Below are 18,839 nucleotides of genomic sequence, written 5' to 3'. Positions count from 1 at the left end.
TAAGGCGGTGATATATTCAAACCCCATAACCATATTTTATAGCATTATTTTTATTTCCAATATTCATCCCATGCAATGCGGGTTCTGATTTAATTGACCCCTTGTTGGTCCTCGAATTGCAGCCCAGTCATGTGATTCGGGGAGAGCTGGTGCTGGTTATTTCTCAGCTCTACGCCGAGACCCAGAGTACTGCTGGTTGTCATTCTATCCCTGTTATCAGGGGCTGATTTAGATCTGCGAATGTAATTACCAGGTAGACAGTGTGTCCATCAGTCCTCTGGGACCCCACACAGAAGGCTCTGCCCTGGCCTCTGCAACACAACGCTGCCAAGCAAATGCAGCTTTGTATTGGAAACGCCTGTAATTGTAGTGTATTTGAGCAGGGCGGCACAGTGGGTGTGATAAAGGCATTACAGAGGCTGTGTGGGGGCTGAAACAGTGCCCCCTAATGTTCAGTGCCGATATTGGTGTCCCGGGATTCCACAAGGTCTGTATTATGACTGTCTTAATACCGCCCAAGCCTACTCTCTCCAACCACTTCCACCTGCCTTTGCTTACTTTACCGTCAGGCTGTCGCTCTCCACCCCATTATCCCAGAATCCTCCTCTAACCTCCGACCTCATGCCTGTGTGTTTTGTCTTGGTGATAATTTGCCGTGATGGGTTGCCATGGTAATCGTGATTGAAAATGCGCGTCTTCCCTCTAACCGATTGGCCTGCGCATGAAGAGGCACAGGATCGTTGAAGTTTCATTGGTTCCCCTGTAACAATTTCCTTAGGGTGTGATTAACATTAATTGGTGTGTGGATGCCGGCTCTGCCCAATAAACAGTCAGGATGGGCTTGATGCTTATTGGATATAAAAACAGAGACAACCCCCCCACCCCCACCCCAAGCCCTGATCTTTCATCTGCTTCACATTTCCCCCTCCTGTTGGTCTGGTGGTTGTGTGCGTGTCATTTCTGAGCCCAGCGGTCCTGTGCTCTCCAGGACTGTCTCAACAGTCCACGGACTCATCTTCTCTGGGCCGAGACCCACCCTGGAGCCACTAGAGCCGGGCTTTTGTTCAATCCTTTTTGTGTCACTATTCTCACTCTCTTTCTGTCTGTCTCTCTCCCTCTCTCCCTCTCTCGCTCTTGCTCTCTGTCTCATTCTCACCTTTTCATTCTTTCTGTCTCCATGGGTTCTCTCTTTCTGTCTCCATGGGTTCTCTCTTTCTGTCTCCGTGGGTTCTCTCTTTCTGTCTCCGTGGGTTCTCTCTTTCTGTCTCCGTGGGTTCTCTCTTTCTGTCTCCGTGGGTTCTCTCTTTCTGTCTCCGTGGGTTCTCTCTTTCTGTCTCCGTGGGTTCTCTCTTTCTGTCTCCGTGGGTTCTCTCTTTCTGTCTCCGTGGGTTCTCTCTTTCTGTCTCCGTGGGTTCTCTCTTTCTTTTTCTGCCTTGTTGTTTCCTCGTCTCTCTCTCTTAACCTTACTCTGTGTCTCTTGTTTTGTCTCTCTATCTCTCTCCTCTCACTCTCTCTCTGCCTCTTTCCCTTTCCCTTCTTTCCCTTGCCTCCCCCCTGCCCCCCCCCCCCCCGCCCCGGGACCGTGTCATCGTAGCTCGGGGCAGTCGTATCCCTCGGCCCAGTATGAGTCAGGGTTGCAGTAGAGAGGCCAGCAGAGAGAGCAGCAGAGACACCAGCCCTGTGCGCTCCTTTACACCCCTGGGTGAGTAACACGCGCGTGTGTAGGTTGCATGCACACAAAGATGGCACGCCCGTGTACACAAATAGGGTGTACACGCGTGTTCACGGGTATCACCATATCACACAGGCACGCACTGTTACACACACACACACTGTTACACTAGCTCTGAATCAACTTGAATCAGTATGGAAAACTAAAACAGGATTTTGGGAAAAAACAATCCTAGCTGGACTTGGGTTGTCCTCTCTGCTTTTTTATATGTTCGCTAGAATATAAACTGGAATGTATCATGAGAGGAAGCCAGACTGGTCATGAAAACAGTTGATTCCTCATACTGGTCACGTTAAAGAGACCCTTTAGGAAAGCAGGACCGGACTTTAACAGGGTTACTAATCTCTCTCACAAACACACAATTAACTATACATGCACACAGACACACACACACACACACAAACAAAAAACTATCCATGCACACACACACAACAAACTATCCATGCGTGCGGACACACACACACACACACACACACACACACAACAAACTATCCATTCATACCCAAATATATATAGTATGTATCTCGCACAGATGCACACAGACAGGTTGTTGTATGGTTCTGGGTCTCTCTTGCATACACACACAGTGTGTGAATTCTAACGTTCAAGGGGGTGTGTGTGTGTGTGTGTGTGTGTGTGTGTGTGTGTGTGTGGTTGCAGCGTCACGGCACTACTCTCGCTCTACTGGAGCTCTTCATTCCGCTGATGCTTTAGGGGCCACAGGTGAACGATGAGTACCTTCTCCTTCACCCTGTCCATCCACAGGCCTTTATATCTCTGTGTAACACTCCCTGTACACAAAAACCATTTTTCTTCTGCTTTTCGTTCAAAGTGAAACCCATCCTGAGTTTATTATTTCTCTTCTTTTCCTGGACCATACGCTTCGTTCGGGGAAAAACGCATGCTTCCACCATCCGTTCAGTTGCCACGACCAACCATACTCACTCCATTCCGAACAGACATTTGTCTCCTGCTTTTACTCGCGTATTTCTTGATTCTAGCCCCGCCCCCCATCGGCTCAGACACGCCTCTGCACGGCGTCCTCCATCTTTGCTTGTTTTGTTTCCTCCCATCATGCTTAACCCGGCAGGTCACGGTCCTGTGGTCATGTGTCAGTTCTGTCGCCACCAGGAAGGCGGGCGGGAGGTGGGGTGGGCAGTTGAATACGGGTGGGTGATGTCGTGTGCTTGTCTTCATCGGTGACGTGTTTATGTGTTGGTCTCTCCCACGCTCCCCCGCCGGCCCAGGTTCAGGATACAGTATCAGCCAGTCCAGTCGCCTGTCGTCGTCTGTCAGTGCCATGAGGGTCCTCAACACCGGGTCGGACGTGGAAGAGGCCCTTGCTGACGCCCTGGTACACACACACACACACACACACACACACACACACACACACTGATACACGCACACACAGCTTTTACCTTCCCTTTCTCTGGATCTGTCTCCTTCGTGGCTTGATGACGGACAGACACAATTCAGTGGTATTCCAAGTTGGGGTTCTTTTCATTTTGACGAGTGGAAATGTGAAGAACATGACGGTTATCTGTTGATATAAAAATCTAAATGTACAGGTTATAATGTGCTGTCGTTAGGTTTTTAACCAACTAACAGCCCATGATCCTGTTCCAAGAGAACGTGGTCCCCACTGAAGCATTCTGGGTACCACAGCACCTAACTATTGTTTTGTGACTAACCCCTGGTTCCTCTGTTTAACGCTCTCAGCTGTTGGGAGACATGCGGTCTAAGGTCAGCATCTCCAACTCCTGCCGTGTGTGTGCGTGCGTGCGTGCCAGTGTGCGTGTGTGAATTGTCCATGGCATTTCGGTATGTGTACATGTTATGTAAAGTGTGTTTCTCCCCGGTCGTTCTCCTCCACCTCCTGTCTCCTCTCCTCTCCCTGCAGAAGAAGCCAGCCCGGCGGCGGTATGAGAACTACGGGATGTATTCAGACGACGACGCTAACAGTGACGCGTCCAGCGCCTGCTCCGAGCGCTCCTACAGCTCCCGGAACGGGGGCGCCATCCCGACGTACATGAGACAGACCGAAGATGTGGCCGAGGTCAGAGAATGTGACGGCTTGACCGTTGGCCTGTAGGCGTCTTCTGCGCTTAAATTGTTTATTTTCCCGGTCACTTGAAGCGCCGCTAAACCGCTGTGTCGTTGCCGTCTGGTTAAAAGCAAACTGACGGGGGTTCTCCGGGTCGCAGGACACCACCACCGTGCTTGACTGTCAGTGTGAGGTTGTTGCTGTGGAATGCCGTGTTTGGATTCTGCCAGACAGAACATGTCCCAGAACGTTCTACTTTCGACCCGTCTGTCCATAGAACGTTGTGCCAAAACTCTTGAGGATCATTCTGGTGGAATTTGGCAGAGTTGAAACGCGCGTTTGTGTCCTTAGTCAAAGTCAAGGGATTTTATTTGTCCGATGCATCTAATAACATGGCGTCCTTCTGCACTGTGAAATTCTTGGGACATGGCACGCGACATCTACGCAGTAAGCATTAAGAAATATGTAAAGCAAAAATAAAAAAAATATATACATAACAATAGATACGAGCTGCAATTCCAGAGAATGTAAAAATGCGATTATGGACAGTATGAAAATAAATCTTAAATGTTATAAATATCAGTGTTGTTGTGCCTATAAATGGATACATTAAAATGTGCTGATGTACATTGAATGTATATAAAAAGTGACCAGAGAATATGTTATATGAAGTGCTCCTTTGGTCAATAGATCAGTATTGCTGGTTGAGGGGCCTTATGGTCTGGGGGTGAAAACTGTTTTTCAGTCTGGAAGTATGTGCCCTGATGCTCCGGTAACATCTGCCAGACGGCTGCAGTATGAACAGACCATAGCCTGGGTGGCTGTAGTCTTTTATGTGAGCAGTGGTTCTCGCCTCTCATCTCCGCCATTAATAAAATGTTTGACCATACCTTCCCGGTGAGGTAGTCAGGAACACTGACCCTAGCCGAGGCAAGAGAGGCCTGCCCTCCCCTGGATGTTGTACTAGGGTTCTCTGTGAAATGCTGGACGATTTGTAGGACGTGTCAGAAACATTACTGGGATGAAACTTAACTGAACCCTAACCCTTTAGAAGTGAGATTTTCACAGTGTGGTTGACCCTTTGTCGCCCAGGTGTTGAACCGCTGTGCCAGTGCTAACTGGTCCGAGAGGAAGGAGGGTCTACTGGGTCTACAGGCTCTACTGAAGAACCAACGGACACTCAGGTCAGCCTATCACAATGCAGGGTTTCTCCTGGCAGCCTGTCAGTGACTTTTGTAAACTGTACATTGGAATCCGTAAATGCTAGCATAGGTGTATTCGTTTTTGTCTAACTTGGTGTGTGTGTGTGTGTGTTTGTGAATCAACAGTCGTGTGGAGTTAAAGAGGTTGTGTGAGATCTTCACCAGAATGTTTGCAGACCCCCATAGTAAGGTATGGTTGCATGCACAGGTAAACACACACACTCACTCTCTCTCTCTCTCTCTCTCTCTCTCAGCACACACACAAACACACACACACACACTGTTTATACACCTGCATTTATTCTGGGTACCGGATTCTGCCAAAATGACACTTGGGTTTCCAAACATTCTGACACCCACTCACAGACTAACACACACAGGTGTAACACACACACGGACACTAATACACACACACACACACAGGCATGCGCTGCGTGTGGCAGTAGCTGACTGGATTCTAATGGCATGGCACGCCTGAGTCTGTGGTGACCTCACACTTTCCGCTGGCCAATGGGATTGCTCTCTCACTGTTCATCAGCCAATCTGGTGGTTGTGCTCGCCGCGTTTCTCTTCAGTTCCTTCCCTCTACCTCCCTGCGTGGTCCATGTATGTTTACACTGACCGCACACGCGCGCACACTCACCGCCATCTTCGCAGCCCCCCCCCCCTTCTTTCTGACTAACCCCGCCCGCCTCGATTTGCCCCACCTTTAACGGCCCGCCCCTACTCCTGTTTCTGTATGGAGTTCCCCCTCCCTCCCCCCCCCGTACACACGCTGGTGTGTGTCCCCCGCCCCCCCCCCCCCCCCCCCCATACACACGCTGGTGTGTGTTCCCCCTCCCCGCCTCTTCGTCTGACGGTACCGGTTGTGACTTTCAGCGAGAATCCGGATCTAGGGTCTATGGAACCGCAGAATCCGGTATAAGCTCAGCCTCCTTCAAGGTACACCTCCCTGTCACGCCTTTCTTTTACCCTCCCTCTCCCTGTTCTCCTCTCCCTGTTCTCCTCTTCCTGTCTCCTATCTCGCTTTCCCCTCTGCCCTCTCTTTACCCTTCCCTTTTCTCCCCTCGGTCTCCCTTACCCATTTCTCAGTCTTCCCTTTGTGAGTAGCTCTCTTTTTTTCTTCATTTGTCTCCTCTCCTCCTCTTCTCCTCTTTCCCTCCTCTCGTCTCCCATCCTCTCTCTGGAGTGTAGCAGAGAGACTCCTATAAGGATCTGGAGTGGTTCTTATAAGAGGCTGGTAGTCCTTGTGAGTGTGTCGTCACATTAATGCACAATATCACCGTTTCACCTACAGGTCCTCAGATAGGTACCACCAGGTACTCAAAAAGCAGCATGTGTACTCTGCGAGCATATGTTCACGTGTGTGTGTGTGTGTGTCTGTGTAAGTGTATTTCCCAGGATGCTAACTGTTGTTTGTTTCTCTCCTCCATGCCTCCCCTCTGGAACTCTCTCTAGAGAGTAAGTCTGGACAACGTTTATTTTACGTTCTATTGACGTTTTATTAACGTTTGTGTGGTTGTGACACTAACCATTAATCTGATTGGAGACTACTTTTTGAATTCATTGATTAAATAATGAATCTGATGAATGGCCGTTTCTGAAGGGAGCTGCCAATTTAGTGTTTTCCAAGGCAACCGCAGACTCACTCACTAATCAGCCCAGTGATGTCATTGCTCAGAGTTGTGACATCACTATGACATCACACCCTCCTGTGATTGGTGCCTGCGTCCCTGCTCTGTTGCAGGCGACAGCCAATTCGCATGTGTGTTTAGTGAATACTAAATATTTTGAATTGGTAATCATAATGTTGCATGCTGACTGGAGTGACTAAGTGATTGGTTGGATGGATGGATAATGGGTGGTTGATGGATGGATGGATGGATGGTTGATGGTTGGTTGATGGATGGTTGGTTGGTTGATGGATGGTGGATGGATGGTGGATGGATGGTGGATGGATGGATGGTTGATGGATGGTTGGTTGGTTGATGGATGGATGGATGGATGGTTGGTTGATGGATGGTTGGTTGGTTGATGGATGGTTGGTTGTTTGATGGTTGGTTGGTTGGTTGATGGATGGTTGGTTGGTTGATGGATGGTTGGTTGGTTGATGGATGGTTGGTTGGTTGATGGATGGTTGGTTGGTTGATGGATGGTTGGTTGGTTGATGGTTGGTTGGTTGATGGTTGAGAGATGTGGTGGATGGTTGGTTGGTTGATGGTTGAGAGATGTGGTGGATGGTTGGTTGGTTGATGGTTGAGAGATGTGGTGGATGGTTGGTTGGTTGATGATGGATGGATGGAGGGAAGGGTGATTGGCTGGTTGGTGGGTTGATGGATGGCCGGATGATGGTTAAGAGATGAATGTTGCGTGCTTGGTGGGTGGTTGGTTGGTTGATGGTTGGTTCTTTGATTATTCAGAAACTTGGTTTTCTCCTGTATGGCAGTCTCCTCTCCCCACAACCTCTCACTCTCCACTCCCCACACTCCCATAGTACCCCTAATGCCTCTTTATGTAGTCCTGTGTGTGTCTGTGTGTGTCTGTGTGTGTCTGTGTGTGTGTGTGTGTGTGTGTGTGTGTGTGTGTGTAAACCTCATCTAAGTATGTAACCCCCTCTGTGTGTCCCCAGGTGTTCAGTATGTTCTTAGAGACTCTGGTGGACTTCATCCTGGTGCATAAAGAGGACCTCCAGGACTGGCTGTTTGTTCTGCTCACCCAGCTCTTGAAGAAGATGGGAGCTGATCTGCTGGGCTCCGTGCAGGCCAAGGTCCAGAAAGCACTGGATGTCACACGGTCAGTGTGTGCCGCATGTGTATCTATCCCGTGTGTTGACATCATCAGCAGGGATTTCCTTTTCTCACCGCGCTCTAGCGATTCCTTTAGGTTGGAAAAGCTGACTTTATTTGCAAAGCTGACTGAGGTTATCAGCAAGGTAGAATATTAGCACATCCTCAAATTCAGATACATTTTGTCATTGGCGGACCAGGTAATGATGTCTGTTTTGAGGTTCAATCAATCTGCTACTAGAGATGTTTTTTTAGATATAATGTCCCGTTACCACAGTAATTACCCATGCATTAAGAGTCTGCTAATCCTGTTTATCTCATGTTATTATTCATCTATAATGGGAACTTGGTGTTTGATAGGACATTGATCTCTTCAACAACCTGTTATTCACTGAATTGTTCATTTCTTGTCTTTAGCAAACTTCTGCTTTTACTGTGTTGTTAGATTAATTTGTGTGCTACTTTAATTCACGAAAGAAAAAATCTACTAAGTAGTTTTTTCCTTATATGCACAAACAGTTAAATTTAAATAGTTTTTAGAGCCTTTAAAGTGTGTGTTTCAATTTCCATATATATTGCATTTGTGTATATTATATCCCCTACAGAGAGTCTTTCCCCAATGACCTTCAGTTCACTATTCTCATGAGGTTCACTGTGGACCAGACTCAGACACCCAACCTCAAGGTACACAGCTCTTTGTGTCTTGTTTGTGCGTTTTTGTCTTGTTTGTGCGTTTTTGTCTTGTTTGTGCGTTTTTGTCTTGTTTGTGCGTTTTTGTCTTGTGTTTGGGTGAGAGAGAATTTACAGGTTTTACTGTCCACCTGAGGATCAAGTTATCAAAAAGACCCTGTACGGATATTAAAACAAGGAAATGTTTATCTAATGGAGACATTCTACTGATCTCCTTGCAGAAAAAGGCTATTTTCGACTTAGAGGTTTAGAGTGTAAGCTACAGTTAAGGTTGTTGTTCGAGGTAGGTTTAGGGTTTGTTTTTTGGGGGGGGCTTACAGTTAGGTTTAGGGAAATGTTTGTACTGGACACCATAAGTCCCCGTAAGGATAGTAAAACAAGGACACATTTGGTACATCCATCTAATACTGGGCACTGGAATATTCCTGTTCCAAACTGCCAGTTCCATGTTGTGTTGTGGAGATTTCAGGATGCACTGTGATTCCTCAGACTAGGGAATGTTTATCTGCTCCTCAGTTTTCCAGTGTTGGAGGCAGCTTGTCCAATAAGACATGTTTTCTGTGGCCTCCTCTCGTCAGTTAGCTGTTTTTGCCACAGGACTTCAGCTGACTGGATGTTTTTTGTGGTTTGCCCGGTTTGTGGTTTTCCCTAGACACGGCACGGAAGGACACACCATGGTCAAAGTTAGGTCACTCGTTTCAACCATTCTAACTGATGTTCAATCAAATAAAAACTGAAATCCCCGAAGGAGTCTGGCTGCATTGCCAATAAAGCCACGGCTTCTCAGTATTGCCTGGCGGTGATCCATTTTTGTGAACAGGTTATTGTACCTGATAACCTGGACATTGAGTGTTTGAAGAAAGATGCTGACAGGGAGAAGTGACAAAGAGGGAAGATGGAGTGAGAGGGGTGAGGGGTGAGGGAGGGTTAAAAGGCAGGGACGACCTCGGTTGCCAGACTCGCCCTACTGTCTCAGTAACCACGGTAACTACTGTCTTAGTAACAACGGTAACTACTGTTCTGACCTCACGGCTGTTTAACACTTGCTCCGCCCCCCATCACCACCCACCCAATCCTTGGACTCTGATTGGATAGTAACTGACACGCATCCAATTAAACCCGCTAACCACTGCAGTCTGAGCCCGCCTCACCTCCCCCTTCCTACGCTGCCTCCCTTTTATCCTCTATCCTGTTTTCCCGCTTCCTTCACTCTCGCCCCCTCACCTGGCTGTGCTATTCCTTCTCTCTTTCTTCCATCCCCTGGTCTCCTTCCACACCCCTTCTCCCTTCCCCTCCCCTGGTCTCCTTCCACACCCCTCCTCCCATCCCCTCTCCTGGTCTCCTTCCACACCCCTTCTCCCATCCCCTCCCCTGGTCTCCTTCCACACCCCTTCTCCCATCCCCTCCCCTGGTCTCCTTCCACACCCCTCCTCCCCTCCCCTGATCTCCTTCCACACCCCTTCTCCCTTCCCCTCCCCTGGTCTCCTTCCACACCCCTCTTCCTGGTTGATCTATACCCTTATTCTCTGTCCCTGTGTGTCTGTCTGTCCTCTCCTCTATTCTCTTCCACCCTTCGTCCATCTTTTCATTTTGCCCTCCTTTCTGCGGTGTCTCCTCTAACCTCCCTCTCACCCTGACTTCCTCTCCTTCTCCTCCCCTCTCTACCTCCCTCCCCCCCTCCCTCTCTGACGCGGTGCTCTCCTCTCTCTCTCTAAGCAAGTGGAGAGGAGGGGAACGTGTTGCGGGCGGCGCAACGTTAAATTGCTTCCCCCTGCTTCGAGGGCCACGCTGCGCAACGTTAAATTGCTCCCCCCTGCCACAAGAGCCCTGAGGCGCCACGCCTGCTGCTCTCTGAACGAGCAGGTCGCAGCCTGGAACCAATCTTCCCAGGTCAGTGCGCTAAGGGGGAAGCAATTTTATGACGCGCACGCTAAGGAGCAGGTGGTTGATGAGGTGCTTTTGAATAGAGAGAGGAAGAGAGAGAGGAAGACAAAGGACAATCTGATATTAAGTGAAGACATTTCGAGAATGTGGATGAAATTGTATGTTGGCTCTCATTTAAAATAATTTTTCAATACCCCCCACCCCTCCATAATAGCTGTATGACCACGCCTTCATAAGACATAAGCGCCTGCTTTTTTGTTGCAGATGTCTAACTGAAACAACCACTGTTCTTCATTCATTGCTGAATATCTTTGACCTGGTCCAACTAGAACTAGATCAAGTTCAGTGTTACGGAACCCCTGGGATGAACCCCAGCCACCCTGGCAGATGTCACCCCTGACCGCGTGTGTGTTTGGGAATAGGTTGTCTCACTTTTATACTGTGTGTGTGTGTGTGTGTGTCCAGGTGAAAGTGGCCATTCTGAAGTACATTGAGACATTGACAATGCAGATGGAGCCTCGGGACTTTGTCAACTCCAGTGAGACGCGCCTGGCTGTGTCCCGCATCATCACCTGGACCACAGAACCAAAGAGCTCCGATGTCAGGAAGGTATTTTATGCAAACACGTGCGCACGCGCGCACACAAACACACTTGGTGTGCTGCATGTGGCTGACTATTGGCTGACTATTGGCTGACTATTGGCTGACTATTGGCTGTATTGACGAATTGCTACAGATAGTGATTTGCATGTTTGTGTGTTCCAGGCGGCCCAGTCGGTTCTGATCTCGTTGTTCCAGTTAAACACTCCCGAGTTCACCATGCTGCTGGCAGCCCTGCCCAAGACCTTCCAGGACGGAGCCACCAAACTACTGCAGAACCACCTGAGGAACACCGGCAACGCTGCACAGGTAACCCACACCAAACCAGAACCACCTGAGAAAAACAGGTAGGGGGGTTGTAGACCCAATCCTGGGGTAGTGGGGTTGTAAACCCAGGGTGTTAGTCCTGGGGTAGTGGAGTTGTAAACCCAGGGTGTTAGTCCTGGGGTAGTGTGGTTGTAAACCCAGGGTGTTAGTCCTGGGGTAGTGGGGTTGTAAACCCAGGGTGTTAGTCCTGGGGTAGTGGGGTTGTAAACCCAGGGTGTTAGACCTGGGGTAGGGGGGTTGTATACCCAGGGTGTTAGTCCTGGGGTAGTGGGGTTGTAGACCCAGGGTGTTAGTCCTGGGGTAGGGGGGTTGTATACCCAGGGTGTTAGTCCTGGGGTAGTGGGGTTGTAGACCCAGGGTGTTAGTCCTGGGGTAGGGGGGTTGTATACCCAGGGTGTTAGTCCTGGGGTAGTGGGGTTGTAGACCCAGGGTGTTAGTCCTGGGGTAGGGGGGTTGTATACCCAGGGTGTTAGACCTGGGGTAGGGGGGTTGTATACCCAGGGTGTTAGTCCTGGGGTAGTGGGGTTGTAGACCGCAGGTTTCTGACCAGCCTGAGGTACTCGTGCATCTCATGATACTGTGTGTTCCTCTCCAGGCTCCAATGGGAAGCCCTCTGACACGTCACACGCCACGCTCTCCCGCCAGCTGGTCCAGCCCCCTCACCTCTCCCACCAACACATCACAGAACACACCTTCACCCAGGTAAACACCCATACAGTGTGTGTGGATGAAGTGCGTGCGCGTGTGTGTGTGTCCCAATGAGTATAGTAAAACCAGAGAAAATTTGACTCTTGGGGACCTTTTGCCGGTCCCTGTGAGGCAAAAGTAAATTTTCGGCTCAGGGTTTAGGTTTAGGGTCAAACTTTCGTTGTTGGTTAAGTTTAGGGTTAAGGTTAGACATTACATCCTTGAGGTATGAATGTTACTTTATTGTGGTTAAGGTTAGGTTCAGGGTTAGGGTTAGATTAGGTTAGGTTAGGGTTAGGGTTAGGTTTAGAGTTAAGATTAGGGCAAGGGAGCATGCAATTTCTATTTTCTGGTCCCCATGAGGATAGCTGTACGTGTGTGTGTGTGTGTGTGTGTGTGTGTGTGTGTGTGTGTGTGTCTCTGTCTGTCTGTGGCGAATACCCAATCGAAATGGAGAGGAGGCGGTGCTCATGAACACTTCTGTGAAAGAGTGAATAATAAACAACATTACTTAATTGCGTGCTAAATGTGATGTAATGTAGCTGACATTCAGTGAGGTTTTGGACTCACAGGTCTTCAACCCTCTCCTGAGGACCCCCAACTTTTTAACTAATTAACAAGCCCTTACTTGTTGAATCAGGTGAGCTATTTCAGGGCAAAACATAAACTGTTGAATGACTGGGGGGTCCCCAGGAGTGGGTTGAAGACCTATGGTCTAGATAACATCCACTTGTTCTTTCGATCCAGCTTGAAATGTTCATGAGCACCGCCTACTCTCCGTTTTGATTGGGTGTTCTAACGAACCAATTATATTTATTCAGCCCTCAGAACACATTTGAGTATGTTAAAGTGGCGTCGATAACTGATGCGCTTGTTTGTGCAGTGCGTTTGACTACGACACAGAGAACATGAACTCCGAGGACATCTACAGCAGTCTGAGAGGTGTTACCGAGGCCATCCAGAACTTCTCCGTCCGCAGCCAGGAGGACATGAACGAGCCGGTCAGGCGGAGAGAAGGAGAGGAGGTCTGTTTGAATCCTACGCCATGACGTCTTACATATGGCAGCTCCTTGTCCTCATTATTCATACTCTGTCAATTCTCATATATACATATACGCACCGGTGATTCGCTTGTGTTTATTTTTCCGTGGCATCCCGTCATGGCAAAATCTTTCCCGACTCGTCAAGAAAAGAAAATCTATGATCAAAACGTTTTGTTGGACAAATAATTTGTCAGGCTACAACATCATTGTACTCCATAGAATCGCCGAAACCTAATCGGAAATCTGTGTTTGCGTGTGAGGGCGCACGGTTGATGGCAGCATTTCTATGTCCGTCTAAATAACCTTCACCAGTCGGCCGGCTCACCCTGTCGTGACCCCTGTCTCTCTCAGGGTGGTGGTACTGCTGCTGACCAGGTGGACGGAGGCCGTACTGCTCTAGATAACAAGACGTCTCTCCTCAACACTCCCCTGCTCTCCTCTTCTCCCCGGGGATCCAGAGACCCATTCACCGACTCCCCTTTCAAACACAGTTTCAAAGATTCTTCGCTGGATGAGTCAGACCAGCAAACTGACGGTACACACAGCGCACCCCAATGCACCCAGGGCGCACCCCAATATTCTGTGCACACAGCTCACCCCAATATACACACAGCTCACCCCAACGTTCACGCAACACACTCGTACATACACGCAACACACTCGTACATACACGCAACACACTCGTACATACACGCAACACACTCGTACATACATGCAACACACTCGTACATACATGCAACACACTCGTACATACACGCAACACACTCGTACATACACGCAACACACTCGTACATTGTGATGGTAATTCCATCGATCGACACTCTTAAAGGAGTAAGAAACCGAGACAAAATTCTCTTGGCACAATCAACAGTTTATTAATATTATTTGCAAATAAGAGAGACGCGTCAAACGCTTACAAACATAATCGTCCGAGGAGTCTCTGACTCCAAACATGAACAATCCGTATTTATTACAGTTAAAAGGGGTGTGGTAAGTTGTTGCCCATCTGTCTTGTGTAACATAGGCTGGCTGTCCCCCCACCTTATCCTTCTCAACTCCTGAGGAGACACAATGTCTGGACAATCAACAGAGACACTAAATTGTTATGCAGATCTACTGATTTACGAGTAACCCTCTAATCCTCTGGTGCCGGTCAAGGATGTCTCTTAGTCAAACACCAGATCCCTCTCAGCATCTTTAACTAGTAACTCATTCATACATAGGACGACCAAGTATACATCAATGCAAGAATTTCCACGCAACACATTGGCAATCAGTATCTGTATCAACCTGTATTTGCTGTTGCCCCTCACAGACAGCAGCATTGACCAATCGGAGCTGGTGTCTGAGCTTCTGAAGGAGCTGTCCAATCACAACGAGCGTGTGGAGGAGAGGAAGGCGGCTCTGTGTGAGCTCCTAAAGCTGATTCGTGAAAACACACTGCAGATCTCTTGGGATGAGCACTTCAAAACCATCCTCCTGTTACTACTGGAGACACTCGGGGACAGAGAGGTACACACACCTAACACACACACACAACGGAAATACACACTGAACACACACCCACAACAAAAACACAAGCTAGGGATGCACTGATTCACTGACATGCATCGTTCTCCGATCCATCCATCCATCCATCTTCTCCCGCTTTATCCGGGGCCGGGTCGCGGGGGCAGCAGTCTAAGCAGGGATGCCCAGACTTCCCTCTCCCCAGACACTTCCTCTAGCTCTTCCGGGGGGACACCGAGGCGTTCCCAGGCCAGCCGGGAGACATAGTCAATCAGTTCTCCGATCCAGTGGTTTTGTATTTGCGAAGACTGATTCACGGGACCTCAACATGATCCAGATGTAACCTGTGTCATTCAGAATTTTTTGTCTTACTGTTCTCTCGATAAACCTTCTTGAACATACCTCATCTTTTGGAGCAATTGACGCGTCTCTCCCCTCCCTGCAGCATGTGATCAGGGCTCTGGCCTTGCGTGTTTTGAGGGAGATCCTGAGCCACCAGCCCTGGAGGTTTAAGAACTACGCTGAACTCACGATTATGAAAGCCCTGGAGGCCCACAAGGATCCACACAAAGAGGTACCAGCACACACTCTTTGTGTTAATATTGATAGTTTACACGTGTCGTCACGGCATTTGGGAACGCCCACTTAACGGGCAAAACCGTATCTATTGCCCAATATCGACAACTCAACTTTAACTGTAATACTTTTAATAGTTATTCTTGTCATACTAAATGCCAGATGGTTACGGTTCCATTGGATGCGCTAACTGCATATATATTGTATTTGCAATCATATCTACATGTAATTCTTGTAATGAATGACATGGTCTGTTTTCGTCTGCACCAACGCAGCCAATTCCCATGGCCTAGCGAACGTTAGTGAGGCTAGCTAAACCTCTCTTGTTAAACATATAGTGTTAGCTAAGTTAATAACAATGTTAATACAGGAGAAAATCACACCAATCCAACCTTCTCCACAGCAACCCAGGCTGTCATTGGTGGGTCATTCTAATAGTAGGAGTGGGTTACCTGACATTGGGAGAACGTTTATATTACCGGTACATTTGTCACAAGGTTCTGTGTTATACTGGCTGCACTACGCTACACTGACCACCCATAGAACCAATGGTCATTTAGGTAAATTAGCACTCAACTTCGCTTTCACAATGAAGGATTTATTCTCGTTCATCTCCCAAACAGTTGCATTGTTGACCCACCCTGATAGAATGTACAGATAGCTGTCTGTACTTTGGTAGCTTTCATTTTGGTAGCAGTGTGTGTAAGGGGATTGCTTCTCCACAAGGTGTATGTACTCATTCCTAGATTCAGGTCCTGCAGGGCTGTCACTGTTTTTAACCATGTAAATAACACAGTGAGTCACAAGTGCCTAAGACTTTGTTTGCATACCTTTGTTTTTCATGTTTTGTGAGGTGCCCCTAAACACCTATAGGCTGTAAAAGCAGACATTTTGACAAGCTTGTGCACTAGCTCCATAGAATTCCCAGTGTTAGCCGCCATGTTTTAACTATGTTTCCAGCCAGGCTGTCAGAACAATCACATGACTGAAAACTATGACTACAAACTCTGTAACACACACTCCCTGTGTAACACCTACACGCACACTGTTTTGTACACACTGTATTACACACACACACACACACACACACACACACACACACACACACTGGTATAATCTCTCATTTGAGCTCTTGTTCTCTAACTTGTTTATGTCCTGTGTATGTAACAGTAATTTGAGTTGTGGTTCTGTAACCCTGTTCTTCCTTTGTATTTAAGTCATTAGAGCTGTGTTTCTGTAACCCTGTTATTTTCCTGTGTATGTAACAGTCATTAGAGCTGTGGTTCTGTAACCCTGTTATTTTCCTGTGTATGTAACAGTCATTAGAGCTGTGGTTCTGTAACCCTGTTTTTTTCCTGTGTATTTAACAGTCATTAGAGCTGTGGTTCTGTAACCCTGTTATTTTCCTGTGTATGTAACAGTCATTAGAGCTGTGTTTCTGTAACCCTGTTATTTTCTTGTGTATGTAACAGTCATTAGAGCTGTGGTTCTGTAACCCTGTTATTTTCCTATGTATAGGTGGTACGTGCTGCAGAGGAGACGGCGGCCATGCTAGCGTCATCCATCAGTCCAGACCAGTGTATCAAGGTGTTGTGTCCCATCATCCAGTCAGCCGACTACCCCATTAACCTGGCGGCCATCAAGATGCAGACTAAAGTTATAGAGAGGGTTCCCCGTGAAGGACTCCACAGCATGCTGCCAGAGATAGTCCCTGGACTCATTCAGGTAACACTCACACAAACACACCAACATGTTATTCACATTTATAACCCACTATGTTATGCAGGGCTGTAACCCATTTATTATTTTATGCACGGCTATAATGCCTGTCATGTAAATAACGGCTGGTATCTATGTCATGCTCTGCAGGGTTATGACAACTCTGAGAGCAGTGTGAGGAAGGCTTGTGTATTCTGTCTGGTGGCCCTCTATGCAGTCATAGGAGAGGAACTAAAACCTCACCTTAACCAGCTGACTGGCAGCAAGGTGAGTGGCCATGCCCACTTTCGGCTAACCACACCCATTAGCTCTCTTCCAACAGCATCTATAATAACTGAAAAAAAACGACTCCGCTAATTTTATACTGGCGCATCAGGAGACAACCCTGTAACTGTCCCCGCCCTGTTCTCTCTCCAGTTGAAGTTGTTGAATCTGTACATCAAGCGGGCCCAGTCCGGCTCCAGTGCTGGCGATCCCTCAGCAGACAACCTATAGAAGACTGGTGGATGGCCCACGGGACAGCCGTAGAACTGCACTCTCTGGAGACCTAAAACACCCACTCATGGACACACTCTTACATAGATGCACAAAGTCAAACACACACTCGTGCTTACATGAACACACTCGCATTTGCCTAAACGAACACTCATACGCTTGTCCGTACGCCTGCTTAAGCATAAACATGACGATATAGAGGCCCTTCCCCTTTGTCTCCATGTCGCCTACTGCAATGCACCATGGGTGCGGAGGAGTGACGTGCTGTAGCCCTGCCCTCACAGATGTTGAAGATCCGCCCTGCTCTCTGAGGCTCGCCCCTGACCTGTAGACACGCCTTGCATTCTGACCGCCCGTCTCACTCTGACTCAGCGCCGACAGATTAACTTCCTGGTTTCGGTAGGATATGGGAGGGGCCAGAATGGCAGCATGATGAAGCCCCGCCCACCAGCCGTGACGGATGGTTTGGAAGAGGAGCGACATGGGTTAGAGGGTCGGGTACGTGCATTCTGCTGAGCGTGGTGCGGGTCCGTGTGTGGCCAAGGGAGAGTGAAAGGGTGGGGGTCACATGTCTGTGGTCAGTCAGCCCACCTGCAATCGTGGTTGACTGGATTTTAACTCGTGAAACGACTGTAGTGGCGTCTTAGTCCCTATGTAGGGAGAAACCTGGAGCGACAGCTACATAGTTCCATCATATTAGCTCTGGTCCAACTGGATATGGAGAACAGTGCAATTTTGAACCCAGGCATTTTGTCCCTCAAACCGGTGCTGCTTTTGCCTCCACCCCCCCCAACCCCTCCCAGCCCAAAGAGGCTGTGGGAACATGGTACAACCTGTCCTGCACAACACTATTGCTCATAAGCGGGTTACAGTAGGTCATAACTGCTCATAGCCGCCACATCAGCAGTTATGCAGTGAGTGTGAGGTAATGTGCTTGGCTATGCATGATGATTTTAACAGTAACTTTTTATCCAGAGCCTATTTACTGTCACAGTAGAACCCTTCTGAATGGAGGGGGTGAAACTAAAGTTTATGATGTCCACCCGTTTCAGAGATGTCCAACTTACCTTCCACTATCTCCAGCCATGTCTTGGATGAGCTCATTTCAGAGAGGGGGAGATACTTACTTATTTACATTAAGTCAAAGTATGACCAGACCTGGCTTATTATAATTACCCAGTGGATATGAATCTATATATGATATTATTAAAATAATAATATCTGATGTTATTTAGGAGAGTTCCAGAAGGATATGCGTGCTCTGACTCCTGGCCTGTTTTCTGTTGCGTGTGTCCTAGGCTCTTTCTCACGTTGGTTTCTCTCTGTGGAGAAATGTGTAGAAATGTATTATTTACTGATCTGAGGAACTGTTGTCAGTTTCCCCCCTCCTTTCTCTCTTTGTCGTCCTCTTGTTGTCCTTTTCTCCTTGTGAGTAACTTTCTAGTTTCCACTGTGTTGTTTTCCTTTATGCGTTTACAAAGCTGTGCTTACAATGAAATGATAAATAAAGAAAACCTGTACAGAGCATAACGGACACAGTTT

General features: G+C 48.1%; 1 protein-coding gene across 42 annotated transcripts in view; it reads left to right on the top strand.

The window, feature by feature from the left end:
- clasp2 (cytoplasmic linker associated protein 2) overlaps window positions 1-18,829 on the top strand; it is a 62,670-nt gene extending 43,841 nt beyond the window's left edge. For 14 of the 42 annotated variants that reach the window (XM_034294650.1, XM_034294645.1, XM_034294642.1 and 11 more), the window contains 21 exons: window positions 1,595-1,702; window positions 2,393-2,455; window positions 2,980-3,086; window positions 3,455-3,478; window positions 3,636-3,791; window positions 4,872-4,963; window positions 5,108-5,171; window positions 5,861-5,923; window positions 6,440-6,442; window positions 7,611-7,774; window positions 8,373-8,451; window positions 10,807-10,950; window positions 11,107-11,250; window positions 11,864-11,970; window positions 12,839-12,980; window positions 13,350-13,533; window positions 14,314-14,510; window positions 14,953-15,081; window positions 16,602-16,808; window positions 16,953-17,069; window positions 17,220-18,829. In XM_034294650.1, the coding sequence (XP_034150541.1) occupies window positions 1,595-1,702; window positions 2,393-2,455; window positions 2,980-3,086; window positions 3,455-3,478; window positions 3,636-3,791; window positions 4,872-4,963; window positions 5,108-5,171; window positions 5,861-5,923; window positions 6,440-6,442; window positions 7,611-7,774; window positions 8,373-8,451; window positions 10,807-10,950; window positions 11,107-11,250; window positions 11,864-11,970; window positions 12,839-12,980; window positions 13,350-13,533; window positions 14,314-14,510; window positions 14,953-15,081; window positions 16,602-16,808; window positions 16,953-17,069; window positions 17,220-17,297 (2,372 nt within the window). In that variant the 3' untranslated portion in view covers window positions 17,298-18,829. The remainder of the gene's footprint in view (window positions 1-1,594; window positions 1,703-2,392; window positions 2,456-2,979; window positions 3,087-3,454; window positions 3,479-3,635; window positions 3,792-4,871; window positions 4,964-5,107; window positions 5,172-5,860; window positions 5,924-6,439; window positions 6,443-7,610; window positions 7,775-8,372; window positions 8,452-10,806; window positions 10,951-11,106; window positions 11,251-11,863; window positions 11,971-12,838; window positions 12,981-13,349; window positions 13,534-14,313; window positions 14,511-14,952; window positions 15,082-16,601; window positions 16,809-16,952; window positions 17,070-17,219) is intronic. The other 28 variants (XM_034294651.1, XM_034294658.1, XM_034294656.1 and 25 more) reach the window with 16 other exon arrangements.
- Window positions 18,830-18,839: the final 10 nt, after the last annotated feature.

This window comes from Esox lucius, chromosome 10, assembly GCF_011004845.1.
Source record: "Esox lucius isolate fEsoLuc1 chromosome 10, fEsoLuc1.pri, whole genome shotgun sequence".
Lineage (NCBI taxonomy): Eukaryota > Metazoa > Chordata > Actinopteri > Esociformes > Esocidae > Esox > Esox lucius.
The sequence above is the reverse complement of the archived record's forward strand: the minus strand, read 5'-3'. Positions and strand labels throughout refer to the sequence as shown.